The sequence below is a fragment of the Balaenoptera borealis genome (assembly GCF_965194805.1).
Source record: "Balaenoptera borealis genome assembly, chromosome: X".
Lineage (NCBI taxonomy): Eukaryota > Metazoa > Chordata > Mammalia > Artiodactyla > Balaenopteridae > Balaenoptera > Balaenoptera borealis.
In genome coordinates, this window is record NC_138881.1 from 64,810,532 (window position 1) to 64,827,341 (window position 16,810).

General features: G+C 38.2%; 1 protein-coding gene across 1 annotated transcript; it reads right to left on the reverse strand.

The window, feature by feature from the left end:
- Window positions 1–742: 742 nt before the first annotated feature.
- Window positions 743–15,743, reverse strand: RTL3 (retrotransposon Gag like 3). Its single transcript, XM_082377266.1, has one exon. It carries the CDS (start codon window positions 15,724–15,726, stop codon window positions 14,188–14,190), a length of 1,539 nt encoding a protein of 512 aa, XP_082233392.1. The 5' UTR covers window positions 15,727–15,743; the 3' UTR covers window positions 743–14,187.
- Between the last annotated feature and the right edge of the window lie 1,067 nt (window positions 15,744–16,810).

The window sequence follows — 16,810 nt, forward strand, 5'->3', positions numbered from 1 at the left end:
TAAATTTTAGAACAGGCTTGCTTATTTCTCCAAAAATCCTTGCTGGAATTTTTACAGGAATTACATTAAACCCGTAGATCAATTTGGAGAGAATTGATGTCTTTACTATGTTAAGTTTTACAATTCATGAACATGGTATATAGCTCTGTATATTTAGGTCTTCTTTGATTTATTTAATCAGCATTTTGTAATTTTCAGCATACAGATTCCTGTACAGGTTTTGTTAAGGGTATATTGAATTTTCTTTGGTGCGATTATAAATGGTATTGTGTTTTAAATTTCAGTTTCTACCTGTTCATTGTTAAGTATATAAGAATATTACTGATATTTGTGTGTTGATCTTATATCCTGTGACCTTGCTGAACTCACTTATTAGTGCTAGAAGTGTTCCATAGATTCCTTGGGACTTTCTATGTACACAATCATGTGTGCAACTAGAGACAGTTTTATTTCTTCTCTTCCAATTTGTATGCCTTTTATTTATTTCCCTTGCCTTATTGCAGTGGCTAGAACTTCCAGTATTATCTCAGAGAAGAGTGATGAGAGTGGATATCCTTGCCTTCTTCCTGATCTTAGAGGAAAAGAATTCAGCCTTTTACCATTAAGTATGATGTTACCTGTAGGTTTCTTTTTTTTTTTTTGTAGAGTGGGTGAGTTAAAGATTTTTTTTTAATAAGTTTCTTGGTGGCTTTAGAGGAAACATCTGAATTATTGCATTGATGAAACATTTTACTTTAAAAAAAAAATTAATTAATTAATTAATTAATTTTTGGCTGTGTTGGGTCTCTGTTTCTGTGTGAGGGCCTTCTCTAGTTGCAGCAAGCGGGGGCCACTCTTCATCACGGTGCACAGGCCTCTCACTATCGCGGCCTCTCTTGTTGCAGAGCACAGGCTCCAGACGCGCAGGCTCAGTAATTGTGGCTCACGGGCCCATTTGCTCCGCGGCATGTGGGATCTTCCCAGACCAGGGCTCGAACCCGTGTCCCCTGCATTGGCAGGCAGGTTCTCAACCACTGCACCACCAGGGACGCCCTTAAAGATATTCTTTATCAAGTTGAGGAAGTTTCTGTCTATTCCTAATATTCTGAAAACTTTTATCATGAATAGGTATCACATATGTGAATTAATATTTTCTAAAAGTCCCATAAAATTTTTAAAAAAGTAATATTAATTTTAATACGTATATCCAGTGTTATTGTTTTGGTATATAATCAATATAAAATTATTAATGAGATATCCTTTACATCCTTTGTGTACTTAATCTTAGAAATCTGGTGTATATTTTACACTCACAGCGTATCTCAATTCAGACTAGCCAATTGTGGTAGTTGCTACTATATTGGATCTAAAGTGGTCTAAAGTGGTGAAATCTCAGGGAGGAAGCAGTTCAACATATTTTAAGCAAGGAATTTGAGTTGATCTATTTTGCTTTTCTCTCTTCAATCTTTATGAAGATCCCATGGTGAGCAGGATGGCATAGTCCATCTGAACATTGTGAGTTCTCAATTCAAACTAGCAGTACAGTGTAACAATTTTTATGTTTTTTTTTTCTTAAAATGTAGTTGCACATGTAGATTGTTTTAGTTTGATATAAGGAAATCAATAAATATGGGAATTATTCTTGATGGCCATATTTTATCCAATTTAGTCACTAGTATAGCTAGAGCCCTGGATTAAGTATATGAGCATAACCTAAAATCGTAGGATATCAGTGGAGTGGGTGGGATGACAAAATATAAAATTACAGATCTCTCACCAAACAGCTGTGCAATCTTGGATAAATCCTTTGACCTCTTCAGGCCTCAGTTTACCCATTTGAAAAATAAGATGTCTAAGATCCCTTCCAATTCTAGGACTATAACAAAGCTCTTTGATTTATGCATTCTATCAATAAATATATGTGAGGGCTCTAATATGTGCCAGGCACTATGGTAGCACCTGCATATAGACAAACTTTATTATTTACTCTTTGCTCTATTGAAGCTTATACTCTATTGAGAGAGATAGAATTAAACAAATACAAAAATAAGTTACAGTGATGAAAATGCTATAGGGGAAAAATCCAAGGTCATTTAACCTACCTGGCAGAGGGAGGAGATCAGGAAAGGACCTCCTGACATTTAAGCAGAGCATGTTACTAGCTTTTTATCCCGTTGTTAAACTCACTTATGCTAAAAGCTAAAATGTCAGCATAAATTTAAGCATACTAGTGGTTATATTCTCAATGCCCATAAGGTAAACATGGTACTCAAAGACAGAGGACTTTTCTCTTTGTGGACAGAACATATATAATGTTAATAATGATAAAATTATTCTGAGAAAAACAACAAGAATGTTTGCTGTAGGGCTTTGAAATATGGCATATAACATAACTGTCAAAGGGACTGGTTTTTTTTGTTTTTTGTTTTTTTAATCTGGAAGAGGCTTGGGGTTTCAGTGGAATGATGGATAGGTAAGCTTATTCAGATAGCTGAAATGTTGTCACAGGGCAATGGCAACAGTTTTGTTTTGTGCAGTCCCAAGGAGGAAGCTATAGAATGAAAGATAGCAGCTAAATCTAAGAATAGTCAAAGGGGTCCACAGTTAGGGTACAGAGGTTGGGGGAACAGAGGGAGATTAAAATTCCAACAAGTGAGCTGGATCTGATGACCTTCATAGTTCCTTTGAACTTTGAAATTCCAGTAAATTCAACATCATTTAGGGAGATGAAAAACCAAAGAAATCCATTAGGTTGTTTTTCTAGTTTTGAAAATGGAACATTGACAAAATGCAGACATTGGGTAGGAAAAAAAACTGGGAGTTAGAATTTAAAAAGTCAATAACTCAGAGAAAGCCTGGAAACTATCTAAAAACTCAGGATATGTGTGGCTAGAGATCAAAAATACCAGGGACTTGGAAAAAACCAAACAACCACAGCATAACTACCTGGCCAAATCAAAGAGGCTATTGCAGGGAGAGACAACATTTTTTAAAGACGGTCCAAATCTCGCAGGGCTTGAGGGGGTAGGAATTTCTAGGAATCCAGAATGGGGTAAGAGTGAGAGCAGGGAGACTTCCAGATGAGGCACAGAATTCAGAGGTTTGGAGATCTGTTCCAGGGTGGGAGAGATGTCCTTCATTTTATCATTCCAACTTTTATTGTTTCACCACTCCCCAATCCTGGCATCTCCCCAACCAAGTATGTCTCTTTCACTTTCAAAGAGTATTATTATTTTTACACTTATTTTAAGAAAACTTTGTTTCATTTTCTGAACTTAAATAGCAGAAGAATTGAACCTCTGTCCACTACTCTTCAAAAAACTTGAATTGTTAAAGATAGTTTTGACTTGTGTGTTGACTCTTGATTGAATTTCCCCCTTTTTGAGTAAATAGCACTTGACAGAAAAAAGGTTCTGTTTTTAGTGCTACAGCCAGGCTGTGCTTATGGTTGGTGGGAGTAAGAATGGGAAAGGCAGATAATCAAAGGTCTCTGTTTCCCTGACCTGTTTACAGTGGTGGTCTCCATTTCCTTCACAGTTCCTAAAATGAGTAGGTTGTCTAGGAAATCGGCATATCTTCTTTGGCATGACAGTAAGGGTAAAAAGGTGTTTGAAGAAGAATACCAAGAAACCCTTTGCTTGGCTGAAATGAAAAGAGTGGATTGTCAAGGGAATACTTTACGGACCTGTAATAGTCCTATTAAGGATTTATTCCAAACCCAAGAAGAACCATGCTTGAGTCCTTCCCCCCACCCAACTCCCTCCTTAGTGGCACCCTGGATCTGAGTTCCTTCTTTATCTAAGACTTCAAATGAACCCTCCACTTTTATAATTAAGAATTAATGAAAAAAATGTAAAGAAGTTATTATCAACAAACGTTCTCTATTAGTGGGATGTCTTACATTCTCTTCCCATAAAACAGCAAGATGGCTGATGCTGATAACTAAATTATGAGTAGATATTCTCTAAATCATTGATGAAGTCTCTTGCTGTATGCCTGGTATTTCACTGATAAATGGCTCACCCAGATGTTGGCAACCTGTATTATATTAGAGAATAAGTCTCATCTTTTGAGATTTTCCTACTTTATTTGCTTTTTAGCAATTAATTCTTAGAGGAAAATAATGACCAACAGTATTGGGCCTGTTACTGCCAGGCTTGGACACTTGTAGCCCCTCCAGGTCAAATGCAGGCCATTGTACACCATCCAGCTGATGGCAAGAAGGGATGGGAGCTATTCTGTGCTTTCCAGCTGTTTTAGGAGGTAGAAATTCATTGTTTTTTTTTGTTGTTGTTTTGTTTTGAAGGCTTAGAATATCAGCCCTGGTGAAGTGTGGGAACATGCTTCTCAGTAAGTGTAAAATGACCTAATACAACAAATTTGGCATCATTGTACTTGAATTAAGATGCATCAAAGCAATTTCTTTACTGCCACCTGTCAATTAAGAATGGTATTTTTTTCTGCCTTCTAATTATAAAGAGAATCTCATATCTGGATGGTGATTTATAGGTTCCAAAACATTCTCACTTTTTGTGTCCTTATTTGATATTCTCAACAGCCTCATGTGGGAGGTCTAACTCCTCATTTTGCAAATGGGGAAATAGGTTTGGAGAGATTAAGGAACTTGATTGAGATTTCACAGCTGTAAAAAGGCAAAGCTGAACTTCATTAAAACCCAAGTTTATTGACCCCAAACCTAGTGTTCTTTTGTGGTATTGCACTTCTTCTCAATCAATGGCAAAGAAACTCTGAAACTGAAATAGTCAAGTCACACAATAAGTAAATGGCAAAACTAGGATACTCAAAATTTCAAATTTAGGATCCGAGATAGGGACTTGAGCATTGGCAGTTTATCAGGGAGATGAGAAGCAGGAGTAAGGGACCAGGGAGTATAAGACAGTCTATCTAAAGGATTAGCAATTTTGTTGATCTTTTTAAAAAAATCAACTTTTGGATTTGTTGATTTTTTTCTATTATTTTTCTGTACTCTGTTTCATTAATTTCTGCTCTAAATGTTATTATTTCCCTCCTTTTGCCTTATTTGAGTTCAGCTTGCATTTTTTGTTTGTTTGTTTGTTTGCTTGTTTTTTAGTTTCTTAAGGTAGAAAGTTGGGTTATTGGTTTGAGGTCTTTCTTCTTTTTCTTCCATTACAGGTTATTACCAGATATTAAATATAGTTCCCTGTGCTATACAGTAGGTCCTTGTTAGCTTTCTTCTTTATTAATACAGGCCTTCACAACCATAAATTTCCCTCTAAGGACTGGTTTTTCTGCATCCCATAAGTTTTGTTATGTTGTGTTTTCATTTTCATTCATCTCAAAGCATTCTCTCATTTCCCTGGTGATTTCTTCTAATAACCATTGGTTATTCAGAAACATTTAATTTTCACATATTTGTGAATTTCTCTAATATTCTTCTGTTATTGATTTCTAATTTTATTCCATTATGAGGACATACTTTGTAGGATTTCAATCCTTTTAAATTTATTGATGGATATTTTATGACCTAGCATATGGTCTATTCTGAAGAATGTTCCATGTTCACTTGAAGAATATGTGTTCTGCTGTTGTTGGATACAGTGTTCTAGAAGTCTGTGATATCTAGTTGGTTTATAGTGTTGGATGGTATGTTTTTTTAGTTGCAGTTTTTAACAGTGTTTTCTCTTTTACTTGAAAAACCAATAAATAGGAAACAAGTTGATAAAACTTTAAAAAAGGCAGGAAACTACTAGCCAAATCAACATATAAAATGAAAATGAAAAAACTTTCCAACTTGTGTTCATATATTAAAATACTTTTTATTTTTAAATTTAGTTCCTGTGGAAAACAGTTTTTAATAAATTATAAACATTAAGAATAATTATGCTTAACTTCTTATTCAATTAATTAATTAATCATATTTGGTGAATATGGTTAAATGGGCACCATATACATTTAGTAAAATTTAAAGGAAAAATACATTCAACTGGAAAACAGAAGACATGCATTCTAGATCTGGCTCTGTAACTAACTTGCTGTATGGCCTCCATGGAGAATCTGACTTCTCTTGGCAGCAGTGTCTCTATCAGTAAAAATGGACTATTCTAGCTCCAGTATTTTTTCTATGGGTCAGAAAAAGCATGAGATTTGAGAGAGAGACTTAAGTTTGTTTTAGAACTTCACCAGTTTCTCCAAGTGACCTTCGCCTCACTAGGACTTGGTTACTTGACCTATAAAATTGGGAGAATAATACATACCTTGCTAAACATTTGTTAGGTTTAAATGAGATTTCATAGGTAAAATAGCTAGCACAGAGTGTGGTGAACAATAGGTGCTTGCTTGTTAAACATTTAGTTTCCTTTTCTTTATGATTAATCAATAAAAAAACTGAATAGAAATAATAGTAATAATAATGATAGTTGCTATGCGTGTCTGTGCTCTTTTAAATGATAACCAACCTGAGAGTTTGCACATCCATAGGGAGGAAAAATATTAATTCTTATGTAATTCTGCTAATTTTATAGGCTAGACAGTGTGAGGTAATAATGGAAATTTTCTAGAATATAAAATACAAAAGAACGTATTAAGTTGATGTCCCTTTTTTTTTTTTGATTTTTTTTTGTTTTTTTTTTGATGTCCCTTTTATTCTTTGTGCAAAACTATATCCCTTGGAGAGTTAGGCAGCTTTTAGAGCAATGATAACACTCTAACTTATAACTGGGCTTGCTGCCTTGATATTTATTATCTCATTTTATCCTAATTCAGTGTCTGACTTAGAATAGAATTTAACAATAGACTTTATTGAATAACTAAATTACTCTTTGCAATATTTTACTAAGTTAGGCAGCATAAATAACACCATCATAATTTTTCCTTTGAAGAAACTGAGCCTCAGAAGAGAGGTCAATTAACTTACCCAAGGTAACAGGGCAAGTTATAAACTAAATCTGAAATTTAGGTAATCCTGACTACTCTTCTGCTCCTCACTTGACCTCACCATGTGGCAGGATTAAAACTTCTTAACCCTGGCCCTATGCATTCTCCATATATAAAACAATATATTTATTGTTTTAAAAAGGCTTTAACAAAGTTATTAAATTAGTGTAAAGAGGATTTCTGATCTACTTTTCTTCTCCATATGAAAGGCAGTGAAGAGAAAAGCTTCTTATTGCAAGCTATTGATGATTAATTATCTGTGAAAGAAAAGGGCCCAGAAAGAGAGCAGACCTGGAGAGGAGACAGGGAGTATGAGAAGGCTGTTGGCCCACCAATTTCTGGTATTTCCATGTCAGAAATCTTGTTTTCTACATTTTATTTTAGCATAATTATTTAAAAACTTTTGGAACATATTAACATTTTCCATTAAATATTGTTAATTCTTAAGTGTTATTTGTCTCTGATTGGTCTCTCCCTCACTGCTTCAAATGCACGTCCAATTTTATAACAGAAAGCAATACTATAAAAGTAGAAGTTGAAATATGGAAATTCCCTTTGGTATTCACCTTTTTGATGCCTCTAATAATATTGACATTTAACTGTCTTTTCTTCTAATAATCAGAAGAGTTTCACTGGTAGTGCAGCTGGTTCACTTTTTGCCTATTATGTGGTATCTGTGGTATAACTGACAGGAAAAAAAGCAATGTGAAAGGCTAAGAAAAACAGTGAGCTCAGCTATAGAGTTTCAGACATTTTGTTCTGTGTGGTTGTAAAATTTCATGCTTTCTTTTTCTCATGCGAATTCTAGGTTGCCAGATGTCCTGTGCACATATGACTATTCTGTGTTTCTATGCCATATCCCATTTTCATCTGTATCGGAAGACATAATGGTCCTCCCATTTAAGCCAAGTAAGACACAGTTAGTTGACTACTGTTGGCATTTGTCACTTCTCCCCTCCCCCACCAACCTGGTTAGAACATGTCCCACATTCTCCAAACTAAAACACTTCACCAAACTTTCTCACATATTAGAATCACTGTGAGGCAGAATAATAACTGAAGTGAGAGCCTTGTTAGTCATATTAAATGATGATGGCAGTTGTTTCCTACAGATATTATGACTTACTCAGAGGCCACTACAGTTTGATCTTTTAATTTTCAATTGTTTTTTACCTAGAAATCATATAAATTGGAAAGGGAATCGATAACAGTCTTATGAGTTTTAGTTTTTAATTTAGTTTTATTTTGGTGGGGACATAAATATTAATCTTGTTCTAACTTGTTTTCTTTAGGTTGAGTTAAGTAGATGAAGAAACAAGCTCAGACCAATTATATTATCATTTATTTGATATACCCTAGGAAGGAATTGTCATTTTAAATAACATAATACTCTGGTAAATAGAGTGCTGGTATATATGACAAAAATTATTTTTCCTGTTTTCAAATAATTTGATTAAAATAATATCAAAAAACTACTTAATACAATAATTATATTAAACTTAATTGGATCTTGCTTTGATTGACAATATAGAGTACCTGGCATGTAGAAGATACTAAAAGTCTGTGAAATTGAAATTAATTTAAACAGGCGTTTTAATGTCTTGAAGGTCTTTGGGATCATTATTACAAACAAGTTATCATAATACCTTTTATTTATATAGCATTTTCAACTTTCATAATGTTTTAAAAATTTTTTTAATTAAAAAATTTTATTGAAATATAGTTGATTTATAATGTGTTAGTTTCTGGTGTACAGCAAAGTGATTCAGATGTATGTATATATATATATATATGGGTTTTATATATATATTCTTTTTCATATTCTTTTCCATTATGGTTTATTACAGGATATTGCTACTGTGCTATACAGTAGGACCTTGTTTATCTCATAATGCTTTTTAAACATGAGATTTTTCATTTGATGCTTTCTCTAATTCTGTTGGGTAGGTAAAGCAAGTATTGTATTACTCATTTCATAAACAATATGGGTTGTATAGCTAGTAAGTGACAAACTCAGGAATTTAATCTTAATCTCCTGACCCCTAGTGTCCTGACCCTTATATTGCTCTTGTAATTTAATATTTCATATCTAGTAATATGCTAGATATAAATGTTTATTGTTTAAAATCATCTATCCCTAAAAAAACCTTTTAGAAACATAACTTTAGAAATATACAGGTACTTTAAGAGCTGGAACATGTATAAATCCTTCTATGGAATGACCATGACTACTCCAAGCATACTTTAATAGCATGAAATATGAAATATTTGTTAAGAAAACAAACTAGAAAGAGAAGCTACTAAAATGTATAGCTTTTCCTGTTAAAGTTTAAACTTAGAAAAGTTAGCTAAAGAAGGAAGTTAGCTAAAGAAGTTAGGTAAAGTTAGCTGTTTTCTCTTTATCTGTGCCAGATATTGCAGAATATATTTTTTCAGAAAAACCTCTCCAGTTAAAGTCTTTAAAATTTAAAACTGAAAAGCCCCAAATGGAAAGGTAGTTTCTTATAATTCATGAACATTTATCTGTTACTAGACTGTAGAAGTTTTGCTGGAAGGGACATTGTCCATTTCTGTTTGTGCATATTTCATTGTCTTGCTCATAATAAAAACTCAAAATAAATATTTGAAGAAAACTGGGCTTAATTTACTTTTAATATTTTGCCTTTGATGGTTTGATCCATCTTCATAAAATCTAAGAAGGTAAAAAAGAATGGGGGTACTTTGTCACGTTCTCCCTTATCATTTTCCACATCACTGTCAAATTCCTAAAATATAAACTAATCATGTTTCTTTCCCAGTTAAAAACCTCCTAATTTGTGAGATATAGGGCAAAGAGGAAGGAGAAACTTCTACTTTTATTTTATAAACATGTGACATATATGAATTTTTTTACAGTGAGTGTGCATAACTTTGCAGCAAGAGAGAGAAAACACACCCAAATCTAATACAGGGGAAAAAAAAAGAAAAAGAAAAAGAAAATCAAAGATTCCAGTCCAAATTGCCCACAGGATAAAGTTTGAACATCTTAGGTCGATAGGAACTTCCAACTTCCTTGTTAATCTTCATCTCCCCACCTACACACCCCCACCCTACACAGATGTGCACATACACCCCTACTCGCCAGTGAAATAGAACTATCTTTTCTAAAGACACTGTGATTTGCCCTCCAACTTGCTTTTTTGTGTGTACACTTTACTCAATATAGAAAGCCCTGCCCTCCCCCTTGTTTCCAATCAGATTCATTCAAGACCCAACTCAAGACACACTTTTCCAGCCTATAACAGAGTTAGTGCTCTCTCCTCTGTATGCCACAGTATTGTGTTACACAATAGCTTCCCCCATTAAATTTTGGTCAGAGCAAGAACCATGAGTCATACGGTAGATATCTTTGAACCTCTCTTCCTCTTCCTTTTTCATCCTCTTCTCCCATGCCTGTGTCTGACACACAGAAAACATTCAGTAAGCTCTTGTTGAGTTAAGAAATAAATGAATGCATTAACAAATTAATATATTTTTCTAAGGTAGTAGAACTCATGTCTAGTGAAAAAATATTGTTAAAATACTTAATAAAGAGTAAAGGTCATTCAGCCTGAGAACCAGTGTGGTGTATTGGACAGAACTCCAGCTTTGGAGTGAAAGAGATCAGGGTTTGTTTTTAGCACCCACCAATTCCTAGCAGTGTGACCTTTGGCAAGTAACCTCACCTCAGTGGGCTTCACTTCTTTGTTTGTATAATGGGACTAATAAAATCTACCTTGAAGACAGTTGCAAATACATAAATCACCTAGCTCAATGTCTGGCAAAATCCAAGTGCTCATTAAATGGTAGTTATTATTGTTAGTTTTATCAGCTTGTACAATGTTTTAGTTTGGTATATTTGATACCACCACACATTTGATTATCTATGCTAGCTGTCTAATGCCTGCTAATTTTTTCTCCTTGATCACATTGTAAACCTCTCATGTTATACTTTAGCCACTGTCCACAGTACCTAGCTCAGTGCTGACCACATACTCGAGTTTTAACTACTGAGTTAGAACTGTAGCTTATGGTGAAAAGAACACTGGATTTGGAGTCAGGAGATCCAGATAATGCTGAGCTATGTTAAGTAACTTTCCTTTCTCTGAGCCTTCTCAGCTCCTTCATTTGTAAAATTTAGGGAATAGACTTCTTGAGTCTTTTACAACTCATAAATTATGTGATTCTATGATTAGATAATTGATCCTTTTCCTGAAATAAAAAATTGTACTGTAGTTAAATAAGCCTCTACAGCCAGATAGAAAAATTTAGAGCCCAGGTAGGTTGACCAACCATCCCAGTTTTCCCAGAACTGTCCCAGTTTTAACACAGAAAGTCTTGTGTCCCATGAATCCTCTCAATCCTGGGGAAACCAACACAGTTGGTCTTCCTAGCTTCAGGTAGTTTGACAAGTAAAAGGTATTTTTCCTTTATAGAGGCTTACAACTTTTTTGTCTTGAATTCTACATTGACAACTAGTGTTTGGTTTTGGTGGTAGAGATGAGCAATTGAGTAGGAGAAAAAAATAAGAAAAGTCCATGATGTATAAACGAGTACCCTTCTCTGGGTGATGATAATTCAGTATCATTGAATCAGTCACTTTGGAGAACTTTTATGTACCAGGCACTGCATTAGGCTATGCTGTTAAATGTAGGCATGTAGAAGATTCTATCTCTGCACCCAGGCTAAGTATTTGTGTGTGTGTGGGGGGGGGGTTAGGTTGGCGGGATATAGTACATATACCTAAGAAATGTCCCCACATACCACAAGGAGGTATATAATGAAGAAATATGTTAGACTGTTCAGGGAAGACAGAGGAAGACAGTGAGGACTAGAAGATGTAGAATTTAAGGCTGCAGAGGATTTGGATTGGTTATGGAAGTGGCTAGGCAGACAATCTAAGGGGTGTTACACATGCTGCTAGTTAGTGCACATGTCCTACAGGTAAATGACTGCTCATGGACTTCCAATTTTCATGAAAAAATACCAGTAGTTAAAAAAAGGAAGTTCTCCAAGAGGTGCAAAGGGAAGTTTGGGGTGTGAAGGGGTTGGGGTGAGATCAAGGGAACTGGGGAAACAGATTTACTTTTCAAATGGTCCCTGCAATTTTTATTCTGAGTTTTCCTCTACTTTTTAAGGTTATCTAACTTCAGTCTCTGCTGCCACAACCTTGTTTGTTTCTCAACACCGCATTATGGATATTGGCATGCTATAGGGGAAAGGGCAGAGGCTTCGAAAGCCTAAAAGACCTCCACCACTTACTAGCTTTATGACTTTGGGCAAGTGAACTAGCCTTGCTGGAGCTCTGTTTGCTCATTGATAAAATAGGAGCAAACATACCTACTTCACTGGGTTGTTCTGAGAAATAAGGATACAATTAATGAGTATAATATGCCTGATGTAGCTGGAAGATATTAGGGGCTCAATGAATGGTAAGTTCCTCACCTATCTCCTTCTAGGGTTATGATCATATATTTGATTATTTGTCTAAGTAAGAGGCAAAATATCCTTCAAGTGGCCTCAGAAAAAGACTCCCAAAGGAGAGTTGGAAACACAGAGGGAACATACTCCTCATATCTCTGGAAATTCCTGGAGACCTGGAGATCCAGCCCCCTCCATCCACCCCTACAGCCCTGTAGTTTGTCTGTTTGTGTGATTTAAGTCGGGACAATAGCCCCTCTCAGGTCCATAAGAACATAAGTTCCTTGACTTGACTCTTCCTGTGTGTCATGCAAGCCGCATGGCTAGCAGAGCACGTACAGTTGGCTACTAATGATCTGCATGTGTTGAAAGCTGATTCCTTCCACTCTACTCCTGTGCACCGACAAGAACAGATTAACATGCATAAGCTCTAGGGCAAATTTTCCTGCTGCAGGGAATAAGTTCTTGTCACTTTACCAGGAAAGCTGGGTCACTGAGGGGTCTTATTACCTTCTCCAGGGCCTTTCTTTGGTTAACTTATGAAGTCCAAGAAGTTTGCTTTCAAAGCTGCTCAGTGTCTCTGTCAGCGCACCCTTTATTTTTGTAGGAATTTACCCCTCCCCACACCCCTGCCCTCAGCACCCCCTAGCTCTCCCCTGAACCCTTTTCAACTTCCTTTCAATTTCCCCCAAACCCTCTTCTCAACTTTCCCTCTATCCTCTCTCTAATTCCTCCATACCTCATCCAATCTCCCTCCACTCCAACCAGCCTCCTACTTTCTCCATCTCCCTATACCCCATCGCTCACTGACCTGTCACTACTCCTGGAATATTCAAGCTTCGAGACTCTTCCAATTCCCTCCCTCCCTCCCAACTTACTTCTGTCTTATTCTCTTCCCTCAGCTAATCCAAGAAAGAATTAAAACACTAGTAGAAATTGCCCATGTTTATTGAATTTAAAAAAATATCACTTGCAAATTTATTTTCTTTATTGAAAAGATGTTGCAATTGTTGTGATAAAGAAAATCTTGATAAGGAAAAAATCAAGTCGGTCTAACAACTATACTTTTTCAATGTTAGTTTCTATTATCTACTCTCATGCATATTGTTAGTATAAATTGTAATTAAAACATCCCCACATTAATGCAGGGTTCAAAGAGGGGGGCATGCAGGGTTGGCGGAAAAAAAAAAGCAGCTCAAAGTCGTCAGGTTCAGTCCATGATCCGAGAGGCAGGGTTGTTGTACAGGTAGCCTTAGTTCATTGCCAGAGATTCAGTGGAAGATTCTGGGAGCAGCAAACGCTGATGACAGCTGAGGTAACAGAAGACAGGTTGCTAGGAGCAGTCACTAGGACATAGGATCTACCCAGCAATTATTTCATCACGTCGTCTTCTATTCCACCTGTGCCTGAAGCAATTGTAGTGACAATAACGGGATGGAAAGGACACAGTGCGGGTACTCCACTCGATGTTAGGATCATGTGTTTCAAGCCAGTGGATTCCAAGAATCAGAGGATACCTTGGCGCATGAATAATGTCAAACTGGAGCTCTTCAACGTGGTTTCCAATTTTAACTTCAACAGGTGGTGTTTCCTTGGTTATGGGTCCATTAATCAATGGACGGCCATCTACGGTTTCGAGCATCAGAGGAAAGATGTTATTGCGGATGGGCAGCTTCTCTCGAAGAACCACAGAATGGTCAATGCTGTTTCTGTAGGAGCCTGAATCCACCATCGCTTGCTCAAAAAACTGTCGTCTTCCCAGTCGGATTTCAACAGTAAGCCAGAGAGTACGAGACATGGATATTGGAAGTGAGGGGGAGGCATATTTGTAGATTGGCCCGCCCGGGTTCCCCCTTACCGCCGGGCCTCGATGTTTCCCGCCTGCTGGGCACGATGAGGCTTGACAGGGCAATCTCTGGCGAAATGACCAGGATAACCACAGTAGAGGCACAAGTGGCCTTCACGGCGGCGGGCTCGTTCGGCTTCACTGAGGTGTGGCCGATTGCTTGAAGCCTGCACAGGCTGGTTTTCATCTGGTGGACTATCAAACCCAGCTTTCTCCTGAGAGGGACTTGCCTCTTGTGGACTTAGATCAGGCTTACCACTTAACTTCTCTTCTAGGGTGATGCATTGGGTGATCAGATCAGATAGGTTGGTGGCTGGGTTTGTGCGAGACAGTTCATCTCGGATAGAACTGGCAAGCCCTTCCTGAAATTGGATGCAGAGGGTGCTTTCATCCCAGTTTAGCTCTTGAGCAATGATGTGGAAGTGGGTCGCATACTGGTGGACATGGTCCTCCCCTTGGCAGAGCTTACGGATGCGGTGGTTGGCATCTTCCATGTTTTCTGGATTGTCAAAGGTATCCTGGAGCACTTGTATGAAACTTTCAAATTGCTCCAGCAAGGGGCTTTGGATATCTACTAAGGGCTGGAACCACTTTCCTGCTTCACCTGAGAAGCGGTTGCCAACAAAGCTTACCAGAGCTGCTTCGGTGGGATACAGGTGCCCTCTGACTCTCATGTAACTATTCAATTGAACCAGAAACTCAGGAAGCTTCTGGGCATCCCCATTGAAGGCTAAAGGGTATTCTAGAGGGAAAGCTTCAGCCTCTAACCCATTGGAAGACTGTGGAAACTCTGAAGCTGCTGATGTTTCAGCAGCTGTTAGGCCGTCCAGGGACTCCTTGGGTGTTAAGAGTCCTAGGAACTCCTGGGCATCTGAAGGATCCTGGAGCTCCTGGGGGGCAAGAAACTCAAGGGACTCCAGGTGTGTTGAGGTGTCCTGGCATTTTGGTGCCTCCTGGAGCTCCTGGGCATTTGGGGGATCCTGGAGCTCTGAATTCTGGGTCCCCTGGCCTGCTGGGGCATCCTGGGTATCTGGGGGCTCCTGAACCTCCTTGAATTCTGCGGGCTTCTGGACCTCCTGGGCCATTGGGAGCTTCTGAGGCTCCTTGGCCTCTGAGGGCTTATGGGATATCCAGGCTCCTGTGAGCTCGTGGACCATTGGAGGTGCCTGGGGATCCTGGGCTGCTGGGGACTCCAGAGACTCTGGATCTGCTGGGGGCTCCAAGGATTTTTGGGGCTCCTGGGCTGCTGAGGGCTCCCAGGATGGGAGGTCCTGAGTCTCTCTGGGCTTCTGGGGCTCCTTGACCTCTGGGAGCTCTTGGGGTTCCAAGGCTGCTGGGAAATCCAGGGTCTCGGGGGGTCTCTGGGTCTCCTGGGCCTCTGAGGGCTTCTGGAGTGGTTCATCCTCTTTGGCTGCTTGGGGCTTCTGGAGCTCTGGGATCTGGGACTGCAAGGCAGCATTTTCCTCCATCAGCCGCTGCACTTGAGCCTGCAGAATTTCATTCTCCAATTTCAGAGCAATATAGGAGGCTGCTAAGTCCTCCACCATCTTTTGAGGAAATGGACTTGGTTTGGCAGTTTGCTGCCAAGAGAGAGTGGGTGAGCGCTTGTGAGGTCTTTCTAAAAGTTCCTCACAGGCAGATGTCAGGCTCCTTGAGTTTTCCAGAAAGTGGGGATTTGGGCCCCACCAAGGTTGATTAACAGGAGGTCACTGTGAGCCCCCGGAGCTCAGCAAAGGGAGGTGTCAGATACACTGTGAAGAGAGTGGGATCTGAGGATCAGAAACTGTGGAAAGCACTCATTCAAAATAAATCATGACAAAACTTGCCCAGCAGTGCTGGACTTCTTTTACTATAGGCTCATATTCATGAACTGGGTCATATATGCTGGCTCTGACCCCATGACATTTTAAGAACAGCATCTGACCAAATCCGTGTATTTATTTTGCATTCTTCTTTTGAAAGTGAGCATTATATTAGAAACAATTTCTCCATATTTTTTCCTGTTTTATATAGTCTTTAATTTCTAATGTCTGCCTAATATCCCAATGTAACACTTGGATTTTAACAGCTGCTTTCAATGACTAAATCAAATGTTTGAGCAATGTGGGGATTTTAAGTTCTGTGGTGGGCCAACCCAAGAGATATTTTTGGGTGGCTGGGGTAGGAGGTAGGGGTGAGCTCTTTCTGACACCTCAGAAATCATACCACATAAGTAACCACACAAGACCAGCCTCAGGAGAAAACAAGCAAAAGTTGACAAAAAATATATATGCGCTCAGCAGACACATGCACATTATTTATAAAATGCCTCAAAATAGTTAAGAAAATAATCTTTATAAATGTACATTACCATTCAGAGACTTAGTCCAGGAGCTCGGCTGTCTGCGTACCCATCGCTGAGAAGGGAAGTGTGTGAATGGTTGTGGAGGCTTGCCTTTTCTGCATACACTGAACTCAAACAAACACACCCACTCCCAGAACACGTTCCAACTCTCCTCTGTAACGTAGCTATTTCGAGTGTGGAAGAGTTTTTTTTGACAGTACCTCTCAGTTTAGAGCAGCAAGGAAAGTAGGATGTTGCGCCCATGTGAGGCAGCCTCATGTACTCAGCCCTTGGTTACTTTAATAAAT